The sequence below is a fragment of the Vulpes lagopus genome, chromosome 5 (genome assembly GCF_018345385.1).
Source record: "Vulpes lagopus strain Blue_001 chromosome 5, ASM1834538v1, whole genome shotgun sequence".
Classification (NCBI taxonomy): Eukaryota; Metazoa; Chordata; class Mammalia; order Carnivora; family Canidae; genus Vulpes; species Vulpes lagopus.
The window spans coordinates 95,661,231-95,678,130 of record NC_054828.1 but is presented as its reverse complement, the minus strand read 5'-3'; the positions used below and the strand labels follow the sequence as shown (position 1 = coordinate 95,678,130).

At 47.5% G+C, this 16,900-nt stretch overlaps 1 protein-coding gene across 1 annotated transcript; it reads left to right on the top strand.

The window, feature by feature from the left end:
* The first annotated feature begins 1,346 nt into the window (after nucleotides 1-1,346).
* CD8B (CD8b molecule) lies at nucleotides 1,347-16,631 on the top strand. Its single transcript, XM_041756526.1, has 6 exons — nucleotides 1,347-1,799; nucleotides 4,739-5,098; nucleotides 8,811-8,900; nucleotides 11,950-12,039; nucleotides 13,561-13,597; nucleotides 15,910-16,631. The coding sequence occupies exons 1-6, from the start codon at nucleotides 1,424-1,426 to the stop codon at nucleotides 15,920-15,922; spliced, it is 966 nt and encodes a 321-aa protein (XP_041612460.1). The 5' UTR covers nucleotides 1,347-1,423; the 3' UTR covers nucleotides 15,923-16,631.
* The last annotated feature ends 269 nt before the right edge of the window (nucleotides 16,632-16,900 follow it).

The window sequence follows — 16,900 nt, the reverse complement described above, 5'->3', positions numbered from 1 at the left end:
GGGGGAGATGAAAATGTTTTAGAACTAGACAGAGGAAGGTGTTTGCATTACAATCTGAATGTACTACCACTGGATTGTACACTTTAAAATGGTTAATTTTATGTTATGTCAATTTCACTTCAATTAAGAAGAAAAAAAAAAAGCTCACTAGTGTGGGTCTCCCCAGGGCTGTCTGCCCTGTGTGTACTCAGTCTCACACTTGCTCACAGGAACAAGGAAACTGTTGAAGGAGACTCAGGCCTCTGGCTGGGCTGTAGGAGCAGCCCTTCCTCCCTCGCAAATGTGAGCCCTTGAGGGCAAGGCCTGGGTCTTTTTTTTTTTTTTTTAATTAGTTTCAGAGTAGAAATTAGTGATTCATTAGTTACATATAACACCCAGTGCTCATGGCATCACGTGCCTTCCTTAATGCCCATCACCCAGCTACCCCACTCACATTTCCAGCAACCCTCAATATCTAGAGAACCCTCGAGTTCCCTAGAGTTCAGCATCTCTTATAGTTTGCCCTCCCTCTCAATTTTCATCTTATTTTGTTTTTCTTTCCCTTCCCCTATGTTCATCTGTTTTGTTTCTTAAATTCCACATATGAGTGAGATCATACAGTATTTGTCTTTCTCTGATTGACTTATTTCACTTAGCATAATATCCTCTAGTTCCATCCACATCATTGCAAGTGGCAAGATTTCATTCTTTTTGATGCTAACATTCTTTAGGATATATATATATATATATATATATATATATATATACACACACACACACACACAATACATCTTTTTTATCTATTCATCTGTCAGTGGACATCTAGGCTCTTTTCTATTGTGAACATTGCTGCTATAAACATTGGGGCGCATGTGCATCACTTTGTTTGTATCCTTTGGATAAATACCTAGTAGTGCAATTGCAGAGTGGTAGGGTAGCTCTATTTTTAACTTTTTTGAGGAATCTCCATACTGTTCTCCAGAGTGGCTGCCCCAGTTTGCATTACCATGAACGGTGTAAGAGGGTTCCCCTTTCTGCATCCTTGCCAACATCTGCTATTTCCTGAGTTGTTAATTTTAGCCATCCTGACCAATGTGAGTTAGTATATCTCATTGTGGTTTTGATCTGTATTTATTTCCCTGATGCTGAGTGATGTTAAGCATTTTTTCATGTGTCTGTTGGCTGTTTGTATTTCTTCTCTGGGGAAATATCTGTTCATGTCTTCTGAGGCCAAAGCCTGGGCCTTGGTAACTCTATACCCCACTGAGCCTGAAGGCCTCTGGAAAAGAAGAAAAGTTAAAAAAAAAAAAAAAAAAAGCAGAGAGAAGAGGAGGAAGAGAAAAGAGTGACCAGAATTAGGGTCCAGCTCCACCCTTCACGTCTGTGGGACCTTGAGTATCCTGACTTTTCTGAGCCTCAGTCGCCTCAGCTGTCTTGGGGAGTCATGACCCGCCCAAGGCAGGAGGCGATCGTGCAATTGCTTGGCGCAGGACGGCGGTGTCACCTCCTCACTGGAAAGCAAGAGATCCCAGCGGGCTCTTTGGAAACGCACCCAAGACCTCTGAAATACCGGGAGGATGAAGCGGAGACCTTGCCAGCCTCACACCAGACTCCCTCCCCTACCCAGCTGGGTCCGTCCTTCCCGTCCCCCCATCCCCACCCCCCAACCACAACCAACCCACCCCAGCGGCCCCGCCCCGTCCCGCTCCCCACCCACCGCCAGCCAGGACTGTCTGAGCCGAGTCCCGCCGGGACCTGGCGTCCCAGGCCTGCCGAGATGCACCCGGGGCTCTGGCTCCTCCTGGCTGCGCAGCTCACAGGTAAGACGCCGAGACTCGCGGGGCGCGCGGGGCGGGTGGTCTGCCCTGGACCCGGGAAGGGCTGTCCGGGTAGGATAAAGAGCCCAGAGGCCAGGACTGTGGGGACCCTCGAGAGGCAGGAGGCGGCGTGGCAGGCAGAGACCCTGAGGGTGGAAAAGAAATCCATTCCCCGAATTCATTACTTCAGGAATCCCTGGAGCCCCAGGATTGAGGCTACTTGCCCCTAAAGCCTGGAGGGGGAGGGAAGAGAGAAGAGAGGGAGGTAGGGGGATAGGATTTAAGAAGGAAGAAAAGAGAAAGGGGAAGGAGAAATAGAGAGGAAGGAAAAAACGCCCTCGTCTAGGGTTCCTACACGGATGTGACCCCAGGAAGATTCCAGAGGCTCTGTTCTGGCCTTGGTGTCCCACACTTGGCCCAGGGTCCATAGACACATTTTTAGTACTTCCAGGGGTACAATCTGCTGAACACCAGTCTACTGCCAGTTCTGGGACAGGTAGGACTGAGTATTGTCTGGGGGTTCCCCGTTTCGCCAGTACTCCCTGGCTTGTGTGTGCGCCGCGTGGTGTGGCCCCCAGAACAAGCCCATTCCATTTGGAATGTTGCAAATGGGCATCTCCACCAGCTCTCTCACAAGCCCAATCAGACTGCCTTTTGGAGGCACCCAAATGGCCCCCTAACCTGTGGCTGATTGCTCTCTTACCCTAAAAGCCCAAAGCTGGCCATCCTGCCAAAGGTGGCAAGGTTTGTCAGCCTCCTGCTCTGACCCAGTGAGCTCAACCATATCTCAAGTAGAAGCTAATGGAGGCTCTTCAAAGCTAGTGGTTATAGCTGATCATCTTAGAAACAGCAGGTCCCTCTGAGAATGGAATCACTGGGAGAGGGTCAAACGAATCATGTGAGATTACCTGGGTAGCAAGGCCTGGCTCTGTGTCTGGCACATTGATGGGGCTTAGCCACAGCCCGGTGGCACAACAGGGACACAACAGAGAGACCAGGCTGTGTCGCAGCTTACAAGTCTGCATGTCAGGACACAGGACACAGGGGAACATACACAAAAAGCCCAGGGTCCTTTGGGGTCCCTTTGTCCCTTAAGAAGACACTTCCGGGCTTTCTTGGAAGAACTTCAGTCGTCTGTGTGTTTGCAGATTCACTATGTGCACAGGGGAACATGACAGCAATTCAGGAGAGGATCACAGGTCTCCTCAATTCAGGAAGCAGGTCAAAGCTCAGGTTCTGGGGTCCCAGACCTTAGTTTGAATCAGGATCCACCATATTCAGGCTGTGTGACCTTGAGCATGCTCTTAACTTCCCTGAGCCTCTGTTTCCTCATGCGTAAAATGGGTGTAAAACAAGATCTGGTGAGGATTAAGTGACATAATGCTGGGCACAATTCAGTAAAGATAGGCATCACAGTTTCTTATTATCTTCCCCAAGATGCCAATGACCCCCAAGCAGTGAAGAACCTCTGCTCTGCTGAAAAGACAGTATGGGGTTTAGGGAGAAAAGAGCAGGGCCATTAGGCACTTGGGCACTAGGTACCATTTCATTCTTGATGAACGCAGAAGCTCGGAGTGGTGTGTGAGTGGAGTCAAGAAGCTTACATTTGTGGCCCACGATGGGGCCATGAAGCCTGAGATACAAGCATTGGCAGGAGTGTGACTCTAGGCCACAACCTCAATAGGCCAGCTCCCCTTGGGTAAACACACACACACACACACACACACACACACACACACACATCCTCTGGCCTCCTCTGCCCACCCAAGTCTGTGCCCTCCCATTCCTTGCTGCTCCTGGGTCTCTGTCTGGGTCTGTAGGATCTCCCTCTGCCCCACAACTAAAATGGAAGGCTCACCAGGCTAGATTCTGTTTGTTGGACTTGGCTGTGAAGGACCCATTCAGATCTTTCCTAAGATGTCATCTGCTGCCTATAACAACCCCTGTTGAATGAGACACTTAGACAATGATTTACCCATGTGGAGTATTTTACAGTTTGCAGTAGGTTTTCTTGGACATTCTAACCCTCAGAGGCAAGCAAGACAATGACCCCAAGCTGCACTTCTCTTAAAGGGCAGAAACAAACTAGTTGACTTCCTGCAATCCCACTGCAGATAGTGGGCAGAACCTGGGTTCAAGGCCAGGTCTCGGAGTTCTGGTCTAGTTCTCCACGAACTACACCCTACTTGCCAGTGCTTCCCATCTTGAGATGAAAATGAAACCCCAGTGGTGCTGCTTCTGGGGTGTCTGCCCTTCGCCTTGGGAATGGGGACCCAGTGACCTATCACTTGCTAGGCTGAGGGGTGACAGGCTATAGTTGCACCTATGGCAATAATGAGTTCCTCTTGCTGGTTGTCATCACTGTCCAGAAAGCGTGGCTGGTCCTCTTTAAGATTGGCCAGCCCAGCGCTGGGCGCTGCCTCTGGTTCAGGGCTCCTCTGGGCTGCCTGAGTCTCCTTTACCCACTTTGAGCCTGTTGATGATCTGTATACAGATGGCAACAGGACAAGGTGAAAAGCAACCAGCTTTGACTTCAGACTTTGAATCTTTGAGTAAGGTCACTTACAAGCTGTTGGTGGGACTTTGAACAAGTGATTTCATGCCTTGGTATCCTCATCTGTGTAATGGGGATAAAAAAATCCCCAAATAAATTTGAGATTGGATTAAGATAATTTATGCAGAGCCAGGCATATAAGCAAGCAATTGATAAATAGCAGCTCTTTCCCCATCCCCTCTGTCAAACTGACCATAGGAGACACCTGCCTTGCAGATGGTCTCTGGGGAGGTGGGGCGCTTGAGCTCTGAGTCCACGAGCCATCAGCTGCGGTTAGCTGGACCCTGGAACTGGGCAGATTCTTCCACAACTTTCCTTTCGATGCTTGACTCTGTCTGACTCAGAGGGAAAACGCGTTGATGATGTCTGCTCCTTCTGCTTTTTGTAGCTCTCCGTGGCAGCTCAGTACTCCAGCAGGTCCCTGTGTCCATAATGGTTCAGACCAACCAAATGGTGACAATGTCCTGTGAAGTCAGAACCTCCCCCACCAGCACTCGTGTCTACTGGCTGAGACAACGCCAGGCCCCCAGCCCGGACAGCCACCACGAGTTTCTGGCCTTCTGGGATCCCACAAAAGGGATTGTGTATGACCAAATGGCGGAGCAAGAGAAGCTAACTGTGTTTCCGGGAACAACTCGGTCCATTCTCAATCTCACAAGACTGAATCCTGCAGACAGTGGCGTCTACTTCTGCATGACCATTGGGAACCCCCAGCTGACTTTCGGGAAGGGAACTCGGCTGACTGTGGGTAAGAATCTAACTCAGTGATATCGAGGAGTGTGGAGCACCTACTGTGTGCTGGGTGTGTGCCTGGCACTGGAGCTGCCTCCACTCTCAGGGAGCCCCCGTCTACAGGAGCAGATGCCAGCCAGGAGCAATAGTGCTGTAGCTAGAAGGAACAGACTCACCCAGGGCCAAGCACATGCAAGTGTTTCATGTAGGCATTTTACTTCCTGCTGCCATCTACCCTGGGAGGTAGGAAACCGATTCCTATTGCAGATAGGGTGACTAGAAGCATTACTGCTTCTTCTGGGGACAAGGCAGTGCTGTCCTTCAGCTACATCAGCCCTACCTGAGGCTCTACCTAGATGGGGCTTCTTTCCCTGACCTGACAGTGGCCTTAGAAATTCCCATCAAGTGTGCACATCAGAAAAGAATGTCCTTACTGCCTGGACATCCCCGGAGAAAGCATTTCTAGGGCCAGCAGTTGTCCTTATGTTCTGAATGGGGTGCTATGGCTCAAACCTACTCCCAGAGGTATAGGGAGTAGGAGAATGGAGCCCAGGCCTAGCTGCAAATCCTGCTGTGTATTCACTGTGTGCATTTGCACCTGTCCCACTCCTCCCTGGGCCTCAGTTTTGCCATCTGTATCATGTGGCTGCTGTTGGCCTCCATGACCCCCTCGAACCCTGAGAAGCTGCATCTCTGGCAGTTAAGTCAGTGTGCCTAATAGAAATATATTATAAGCCACAGATGTGATTTAAAAATATCTAATACCACATTATAAAAAGAAACAAGTGGGATTAATTTAAATACTGTATTTTTAACCCAATGTATCAACAATATTATCATTTTAACTTATAATCAATATAAAGATTATTACAGAAATATCTCACATTCCCTTTTCGTACTAAGTGTTCAAAACACACCTTGAGTCAGACTGGTCAGTAGCACACGTGGCAAGTAGCTGCACCCTTGGACAGTGAGGATTAAGCTCTGGGAGGTGTGAAGGAATCATGGTAGAAATTCTCAAAGGCCTGCACCTGGCTTTACCTCCCTTCCCAGGGTAGCCAATGGCCGGCCCACCCCCTGTGCTCCTCTGGGGGTCCTGCCTTTACCTCCTGCCTGGGTTATCTCAGGCTGGGGGCTGAAGAATGACATCCCCCCCCCCCCTCAGGAATTAGACCACTCAGCAGGGGAAGAGCAGGGATGGCTGGGACAGCAGCACAATCAGGAAGACAGAAACAGAGTGAGGTTGCTGTCACATCTCACCAGCTTTGGGTCCTCGGTGGGTCAGGAGGCAGGGGTTGGGGGTGAGATCTCTGGGCGAGAAGCTGAGACATCCTCAGCAGGATGTCGCCTGATTCCTGTACTGAAAATTGGGCTTTGGGTGGGGGGAGTTGGGGTTTTTATTTGTTTTATTGTTTTTGTCTCTACAAGCCCCACATTTTCCCACTCATGAGATTTTGGGGTCTGAGAAAGGTAGATGATGAAATAAACAAAACTGATTTCTAGAAGTTTCCCTTCTACCTACACCACCACCCACTCACTCCTGGCTTTGTTATTTCCAAAACTCCCCTCACACTGCACAGCTCCCTGAGAACAGCAGGACCCTTCCCAAAGAATGTGCTTGCAACTGCATCACCTCCCCAGAGACAGGGTGTCCAGAGCCACACCCTGCCCCTCCCCACAGAGGTCAGTGCCTATTGAAGGAGGAAGCTCAGGTGGTAAAGAAAGCATCTAGGAAAGACAAGGCCTTTAGGAGGCCGCTTAGCTACATCATGGACTCAAAAGTTATGTCCTTTTCAAAGAGAAGTGGGACGTTTTGAACAGGGAGCAGGGGTAGTCGGGAGGAATCAAGGGGACCCAGCTCTGGGGAAGAGAAAATTAAAATGAAACAAGTCACCCCGCAAACCCCTCATCAGATCCAGACCACCGAGCCCAGCCAAGACACTAAGGTCCTATAGAGCTGGCTCCCTTGCAGGCTTCCCACTGATCAGCCAAGAGACCTCTGTGCCTTCTTGTGTATAAAGCAAAAGGCTTTTTTTTCTCGGGACATGAGGAGGAAAGGAGAAAACAATACTGGGTCCCCCTGAGCAGAGGGCCAGGCTCCCACACAGTCTGTGAGCACCATACTGAGTGTCTTTTTCTCTTTTATACTCCTTTCCCTCAGCATTCCAGTGGCCAAGGGCCTTGACCTAAAGTACCTAACTTTTTGTCAAAAAGCATTTGCTCCTGAGGCAGTGTGGTGTCATGAGAGCCTAGAATCGAGTCTCTCGGCTCAGATCCTGGTAGTCCTGTGAAAGGCTTCCTGAACTTCAGACAAGCTATTTCAGTTCTCTGAGCCTAGGCCACCTTGGGGATAAAATGGGGTACTAGCACCCGTCCCCAAATTGTTGGGTTAAATAAGCTTAAGTTGAAGTGCTTGGCTGGCTAGGGTCCGAAATGTCCACTTTTTTTTTTTTTTTTTTTTTAGATTTTGTATTTATTCATTCATGATGGACACAGAGAGAGAGAGAGAGAGGCAGAGACACAAGCAGAGGGAGAAGCAGGCTCCATGCAGGGAGCCCAACACGGGACTCCATCCCGGGTCCCCAGGATCATGCCCCTGACTGAAGGCAGTGCTAAACCGCTGGGCCACCGGGCTGCCCCGAAATGTGCGCTTTTTACGTCTAGATGCCATCTCCGAAATGACCATTTTGCCAGAGTGCCCCTCCCTGTCTCCCTGACACTAGAGTTTAAATTTATGGTGTCACCATCACTCTCTCACCATTTTGCAGAAAATCATTGTAGTGAAACGTCTTTGCTCAACGTTGAACACACAGAAAAGTGTTGGATTCAGCAGCACCCAGCGCTCCTAACATTCCTAGCACCTCCAAGCCTCAAGTGTCTCCCTTTGCTCTGTGTGCTTGTCCCACTTCCCTGCCCCAACACATCAGAATGTGACACTGGATTAGAATGAAAGAGAGGAGTGACCCACCCAGGAGTCAGGAGAGGGGTCGGAGGGCCCAGGCGGGGGCTTTGAACTATGGGGCCTCAGGGCCAGCCCCTCACATGGCTGGTGTTCATCTTTGAAATTAAAGGTTGAGACTAGAGGTCCTTCCAGATCTGATAGTAAATGATTTGTAAAGACACTTGAGAAGGAAAGAAAATCCCCACTGCAAGCTGCATGGTATTGGACCTACGGTAAAGAGCACCCACCTCCTTTCTATGAGCTTTCTCCCATCACTTAGAAATTGGCAGATTGGCTGAGGGGTTGGTCTTCTCAAGGGTTTGGGGACTCTGGCTTCAGCTCAAGGTGTTCGGCCAGGGGGAGCCATGTCCACTGCACAATTTCCTGGGCATGCTGTCCCCTTTAATTCTCATGACAACCCCGAGCAGGAACTGAGAGTCATTTTTATTTCAGCAGATGTGGAAACTGAGGCACAGAAAAGTGATAGGCCCAAGTCACACAGTGGTTAATCAGGGCTGCTGGGGTTCTGTTCAGGAGCACATGGGTGCAGAGCCCCTCTATTTCCTGGACACCAAAACAACCCCCTGCCCATGCCCTCAGATAATATGAGAGTTGAGGAAACACCTAGAAAGTTCTATTGCTCTGTAACCTTGGAGCCCTGCAGCAACCCAGGGAGCAATCATAGGGCCTTTAGTACCTGGATGGAAAACATGAGATTTTAACTTTTGTCTGGAAATCTACACACTGTTTACCTAGCTAAGAAATGTGTCTTACTTGCTTCCTGTAGTTGATGTCCTTCCCACCACAGCCCAGCCCACCAGGAAGACCACCCCCAAGAAGAGAGTGTGCCGGTTCCCCAGCCAAGTGACCCAAAAGGGTGAGTTCTCGCATCCTCCTGGACCCTCAGAAGCATAGCAGGATGTCTTCCTTCCCTCCCTCCTTCCATTCTTCCTTCCTTTCTTCATCCTTCCTTCCTTCCATCCTCTGTTCCATCTATTCTCTCTTCTGTCCATCCTTTGTTCCATCCATCCTTTCATCCAGCCTTCCTTCCTTCCATCCTTCCATCCTGAACATCCTTTCTTCCACCTTTCTATCCTTCTTTCCTTCCTTCAGCCCTTCCCATGTGTGGACTCCAGCCTGTTTCTCTGGCAAGCTGGGGCCAGAAAGGAAGTTGAGGGTGACCACAGTGCTGCTGTTCAACAGCTCACAGTCTAGTGGGGGACACGCTCACACAAATCATCACAAGGCGAAACCTAAAGGAAGATATGTCCACCCAAAAACCTGCACACTGGTGTTCTTAGCAGCATTATTTATAATCACCCGAAAGTAGAAACAACTCAAAAGTCCACCAACTAATGAAAAGATCCACTAAATATGGAACATCCATACAATGGAATATTATTTGCCCATAAAAACAGTGAATTACTGATATGAGCTACAATATGGATGAACCTTGAAAATATTACACAGTGAAAGAAGCCAGACACAAAATATCATGTATTATGTGAGCCCATTGGTAAGAAATGTCCAGAATATGATATTTCATAGAGATAGAAAGTAGATTCATGGTTGCCTAAAACCGGGGTGGAGGGGGTTAGAAAGGAATGGGGAGTGATTGTTAAGAGATGCAGTATTTTTAGAGGGGGTGAGATGAAAATATTCTAAAACTAGATTGTGGTGATTGTTAGTTGCATAATTCTGTGCATATACTAAAAACCATTCAATTATGTAGTTGGAGCAGGTGACAAGCCACCACATTAGAGCTGACTTGTGCTACCTGGGGTTGTTTGGTCTTAAATACTTAAAGTAACAGAGAGAGCCTTAGGAGAGGCATATAATGGGATTCAGGGGATGAGAGCAGGAAGCTACCCCATGAGGTCACAGTAAAAAAAGAAAATCAGAACCCATATGCCACAGGGCAAAGTCTTAGGGACCATAAAAGTGGAGATAGAATGACCTCATTTGATAAAGTATGTATGCCCCATAACTTAGCCTATAGGATTTCAGGTAGGTTGCAACAACAACAACAACAACAACAAAAAAACACAAAAGGCAAATACAACAGGGCCCTTAAGGTGAGGGTGCCAAAACTGATCTGTGCTGTGGCCCTAGAGAAGCAGCAAAGCCAGCTGCACCAAAGACCATACTCCTAATAACATGGCACAAAACCCCTGTCCCCCATAGTGATATAAAGAAACAACCCCCAGGCTCCAGGCTTCAAAGCCTTCATCCCAATGTTAAGTTAGAGAAGAAATCTGCTCTGTTCAATCTTCTGTAAGGACTACTGAACAATAGTGAATTCACTAACACTTTTATAAGTGATGAAGACGAAGGTCTTTGAAGTTCTTGCATCATTTCTTATATCGACCCTCAGTAAAATCCCAGGGCAAAAATGCAAATCCAATATTAATAGGTCAGTAAGAATAGCCAGGATGTGTGTGAAAGTGGCTAAGTGGGGGGTGGGGGGAGAAATAGGGGAGGTTGCTTTGGGGGTGGGGGCCATGGGACAGTGTACCCTAGTGGTAAGTCAGCCAAGCATAGGTCTGAACCCCTGTCTACCACACCTATACTATGTGACCTTGGGCAGGTGATTCAGCATCTCTGAACCTGTTTCCTCATCTGTAAAATAGGGATGTTTGCCTGGCTGAAGGGAAGGCATGACTAACAGAGGACACCTTGAGGGGCACCCAGATAGAGCTCAAAGGTGTTGTCATGAATGAAACTGTATGGCCACCCTAGAGAAGAACCAGCTTCCTAAGGCTTAGGGCTGTCCCTTGAGATGACACTGAGAGGTGCAAGATGGGGTGGAGGGGTGGAAATAATAATAATCGGGGAATTGAAGTGAAATGTCATGTTGAACCAACTATACTGGCCAAAACAAAACACTCTGATAATATCGAGGGCCAGCAAGGTGCACAACTGGTGGTTAGGAATGAAAAAATCAGTGCAGCTTTTTTGGGAAGGCACTTCACGGTGTCTATTACAACTTCAAATGGACAGTCTATGGTTTGGTGGTTCCTGTTTTCTGTATCTGCCTCAGGCAGGCCCCCACATTAGGAAAAATGTACCAGGATGTTCTCTGCAGAGTGATTTGTAAAAGTAAAACATAGGAAACAAAAATACCCATCTGATGGCTAAATAATCCACGGTGTGTCCATACTTCAAATGTCACTCTGCTAGAAAAAGTGTGCTGACACATTCTTTTAAACAATTTTATTTATTTATTTATTTATTTATTTATTTATTTATTTATTTATTTATTTTAGAGACAGGCAGGGGAAGGGGCAGAGCGAGAGGGAGAGAGTCTCAAGCAGATTCTGTGCTGAGTGTGGAGCCCAATTCCGGTCTCAATGTCAGGATCCTGAGATCACGACCAGAGATGAAACCAAAAGTCACCACCCAGGCTCCCTTGATATATTTAAGTGAGGGAAAAAAATGGTTTGGAAAACAATTTGTACAATATGCAGCTACTGTATGCTTAGAAAAACCTATATGTGTCTGTGTAAATTATGTATGTGTAAATGCACAGAGAAAGGTCCCAAATTAACCATGGCATTTTTTTCCTGTGAAGGAGATAGCATGCCAAAGAACACTCTCACCATATACTTGAATCCTTTATCATGAAAATATATTCAGCTATCTCTTGTGTAATTAAAATAAAAGTTTTAAAAATAAATCGTAAAAATCTCATTACCAGGCATGAAAATTATCTCCTTTGAACACAAGCAGCTCCTGAGTTTAATTAATTTTTAAAATGATGGTGTGGGACATAAAATTTTCTATGTAAAATTATCTCAATGTGTATAAACTATCCAGAGAAAAAAGAGATGAGAAAAGTATGCAAACGATGGGAGTTCCAGGTGATTTTTCGGTCTTTGTATTTTTATATGCGTGACTCAGATGTTCGGTTTGTGCATCTTTTCCAGCCCCATCCTGTGGCCTCCTCACCCTCAGCCTCCTGGTGGCGGGAGTCCTGGTTCTACTGGTGTCCTTGGGTGTGGCCATCCACCTACACCGTAAGTTGTGTCCTCTTGGGCCACCATGGTGACTCCTTTTGCTGTTGGAGGTGTCGGTGAGAGTCCTTCCTTCTCCAGGGAAGCAGGCCAGATGGCAATCTGGTGGAAGTTTACACCCACCCCCACCCCATGCTAGCTGCAGAGGTGATTCTTGGACAGAGGCCTTGCCGCTGGGATCAGAAACCATCCTGGCTCTGGAGTCAGATAAACCTGGGTTTGAATCCAGCTCCACTATTTGCAGATCTAGTGACCTCGGGCACATGCCCTGATCTCTCTGAGCCTCAGCCATCCCATCCAGGAGTGGCAATGTTCCCTACCTCCTAGGGTTGCTGTTTGTAAAGTCCCACCCAGAGGGCCCATTGTGGGGTATGAGCTCTGGAAGTGGGAACTCCCATGGGTGGTCAGTATGGAAGCAGTACACAGAGACATTGCAGTGGAATTTGGGTTATGTTCCCAGAAGCTTGAGCTGCTCTCCTCTGTGACACTGCAGGGAGACTGTAGGTGATAGCCTCCCTCAGCCACCTGGAGTTGAGATCATCTGCTTGGGCTCCCAGGCTTCATAAGAAGGAGGGGGGGAGCTTCAGGAGAGGCTGGCATGGCTGCCCAAGAGCCCTGGGCTCTACCCCTGGCTCTTCTGCTTACCTGTGCCACCACAAGCAAGTCACTGACCCTCTCTGGGTTTCTATAAGATAGGAGATGGTGGCTCGCAGGGGCATGGACAAGATAAGTGGCTCTTTTATATAGGTCACAGACCCCTTTAAACATATGAGAGCAATTATAGATCCTCTCCTGAAAGAAATGTGTCAAGAGCACGTTTTTGCATAAAATTGCCATTCACAAAAGGATCCATTTGCCCCCGTTAAAGTTCCGTGCTCTACAAACTTTTTTGATCAAAGATCTCATTAGTAAGAAATTTTTAAATTATGAACCCCAACTGCAAATAGATCTCATTAGTAAAAAATTGTTAAATTATAAACTCGAACTGCAATTAGGTGTACTTATTTCATATGTTAAGTATGTTATTAAATGTAATAAAGGATGATACAGACCTGTAAATAGACATGCTCACACTTCCTTCCCACATCCCAATGGGAAACATTGCACATGCCCTGAATGCACATCCCCTAGCTTGAGACCCCCGGACTGCACACCCCTCATTCCTGACCTGCTGTGAAGGACAAATTGGCATGTTTAAGGACATAGGAGTAGATTAACTGAGTTCAAATTCTGACTTTACTTCTTACTAGCTGCATGACCTTGGGCAAGTTATTCAGTACCACGCATGCTCTGTGACTCAGTTTCCCCATTTACCAAATAGAGGTAATAAGAGTAAGAGTAGTAGTCATAGGTTTGCTGTGAGTTTTAAGGGAGTTAACATTGGAAAACAGCCTGGCACCAGGGAAGTGGTCTGAGGTGCCGGCTGCCCCCCACTCCGGCCCCCGTCATCTCCCTCTTTGCTTTCTGGGGCTTGTCAGCAGCCCACAGCCCATGCCAACCCGCATTCTTGTTTTCTTCTTCCAGGCCTGCGGAGGAGAGCCCGGCTTCGCCTCCTACAACAGTAAGTGCTTGGGGCCTCAGAAAAGTGCCTGTGACGTGGCCCTGGGTGGGGTCCCTGGCTTCCTCAGCCCCTGCTGCAGCCACAGCCTCCCCTACAGGGAGCCAAAACCAGACACCACCTGCAAACAATTTTAGACTGAATAAATAGATGGAGCGATAGAGTTCAGGAGGAGAGATCGTCTAAACAAACAAAAATACTGATGAGTCATTCAAGTGTATTTCAGGCACAGAAAGACTTAGTTCTTAGCTCTCTTTATGATCACAATCAACTCTTGCTAGCATAGAATACACTAGGATACCCCCAAATTCTTTCCACCTAGCATTTCATTTGACTTGGTCCCAAACAACATAGAAGGGTTACTTTTACAGACCAGCTGAAAGACTTGCTCAAGCATCTGGGATCATAAAGAACCTAATTGGATTGGAAGATGAGTCGGTTCCCTGCTGGTGTGGGGTGTTGGGCTGCCTTGGTCCTGGCCTCCACCCTGCACCCCACCTGGGCCCCAGGAGTTGGCAGATCAAAAGGCTGAGTCACATAGACATGGGAGCTAAAAAGCACTGGCTCTCTGGGCCCACTGAGCTGTGTGAGCACAAGCAGACACCCAGAGGCCCTGGGAGGCCAGCGGCCACGGGCTGCTCCCAGCCTCAGGGACTTCCAGGCCTCAGTAGGGCCACAGGCAGTCTTATTGGATCGCTTTTTCTTCCTCGAAATACTCTTTCACGTCTACCTAGCTCATTAATGACAATCCCCTCCATCTAGAGGTATTTGGGAAAAAAAGAAAGCCTATCATGCCTCTAGATGGAAGAGAGCAACATGGCCTTGTGCTCAAGATGTCTGGCTCCAGCTGTGGGTTTGAATCTTGTCTGCCACTCACCAGCCATGTGACTGCGAGTCACTTCACCCTTCTGAGCCTTTGATTCCTCATCGGTCAAATAGGAAAACAGGACCAACCTCATGGCTCTTGTGAGGACTTATGGATATTACTGGGATAATACTCATGAAGTGCTCAGCCCTGGGATGCCTGGGTGGCTCAGTCTGTTGAGCATCTGCCTTTGGCTCAGGTCATGATCCAGAGTCCTGGGATCAAGCTCCCTCTTAGAACTCCCTGCTCAGTGGGAAGTCTGCTTCTCCCTGTCTCTCTTCTGCCTCTCCTCCTGCTCACTCTCTCTCTCTCTCTCTCTTTCTCTCTCTCTCTCTCTCTCAAAAATAAATAAGTAAAAATCTTTGGTCCCATGGAGTCAAAACACAAACTCATGTCACTTACGAAAGTCAACTCTACAAGCCAAACAACCAAGATGAAAATGTATTTCTAAATACTTAAAAATTTAATCTCCATATAAATTCTGTATTATATTCTCTACATTATTATATACATTATATTTGTATATATATTTGCTTGATTATTTGATAGTCACTGAGACATGTCTGCTGTATTTTATGGGCGATTTTCAATTATAATTTTGATGTTGTACAGTTTTCACAATTTTATGGGCTGGAATTTAGAAATTATCCTCTACCTAAGAGATAGTAACCTGAGTGTATTCATCTGAGCTTAGATCTGCAGAATGTCCTGTCCAATATCTTCCCCATGATGACTTCTAATGGAGAATGAGTCCCCATTGAGGCACTACTCCCCATCATTTTAACTTGTTCCCCCAGTGATTTGATGCCAGTTTTAGGGAACCTCATGCTTTGGCAAACCCAGGGGTTCTGAGGATCCACTGAAGTGGGGAAGGCACTGGGGGATGGTCATGGGGGGCCGTGAACTCCCTCATCCTCTGCTCACAGTACCACTGTCATCAGCCACCTGTAGTTACACTCCCCTGTGAGATATCATTTGAACAAGAGGGTTTGCAGCTTTAAAAAAGTTTGGAAACCACCTCTAGGTTTACTACTGTAATCCAGGTGTGGGCAAAAGAGTCCACGGGCCTCACAGATCAGCTATGCCAAACGCCAGTTGCAATTTGGGGCAGAGACTCCCCAGCCCGTAACTGAACCTAGAAAATCTTCCCATCAACCAGCCACCTTCTTCTGACCCCTTAATGTACATTTGTGAATAGCTTATCTTAGAAGGTACTTCAGGAAGTAACACTATTCAAAGCTAGAGTTCTTTGGGCTTTGTTTTTTGAGCTTCTTATATTTTTTTAATGAGTAAGTTGGGCCCTTAAAACATACTAACAGAAAACTCCTGGCCCTGGGCTCCTTACTGGAAGTGGAGCCCTGCATCCTTCCTTTGTCATTTGTCTTTGTTACAGGAAATTCATATCATTTCCCTGAAAATAAATGGTGTCTCGATTTGCTGTTGTTTTTAGGTTTTATAAATGAGGAAAGAAATATGCTTTTGGTGTCCTGCTACAAAAATACTTTGGTCAGTAACAAGAAAGATCTGGAAAAATGAGAGAGAAGGGCCACGCTCAACTCACTCAATGTGGAAATTTCACAGACCTGCTGAAGTTGCCTGCTTTTAATTGCTGCAAGTTCTTTCCATGGGCCTCTTGCACAGGAGCAACTTGTTAGTTGGTCCTAGGAAGTCTCAGAAAGAAAGCTTCAGGGCCCCAGGGCACTTCCTGCAACTTAGGAGCACACTGGAGGAGTGAGTCAGAAATGCCACCATGACACCAGTTCCAGCTCCCATAGTCCCCCTGGGCTGGGCCAGGACCTTTGTGTTGGCCGTCCAGCCACCGTCTCTCAAGTTGCTTTGCCCTGTAGGGCAGTGACTTGGAGTCCTGAGTCTCTCATGGGATGGAGCTGGGCTGGCTCCTCCTTGATCTTCCCAGGCTGGGGCTGACTACCTTTACCGGGAACCTCAAAGACCAGACCCAGCTTGGAAATGCATTTTCTGTGAAGGACTAGCCTGACTCCCATAGTTATTTCAGTCTTCGGGGACGTTCTCTGCAGCTGGGAAATTGTGGCTTTGAGAATGGAAAGTCATTTTATCTCCTATTAGGAAGTTCTCCGGCTTTCATTTCTGCCCTCCCATGGCTTGTATATTTCTTCTCTCCCTTTCTGTTCTTTTTATGAAAATGTCTTGGTTGTAAAAATAAAGTCCTGAAGAAAAGATGCAAATGGCTCCTGTGATGTAAAAGCACAAAGCCCATCTGTACGGCAAAGATGTTGATGCTCAGCTGAAAAGAAATAACAAGGATAAAATGTGCCTGTCCTCATTTGCCCCCACAACATGTTGTCATCTGTGTTGTAGGCACAGAGAGAGTCTGAGAGGTTGGGAAGCGCCCAAAGCACCCAGAGCCAGGCAGCTGGGGCCCCAGGGGCTGACCTCCTCTGGCCACTCCATGCCACCTTCAC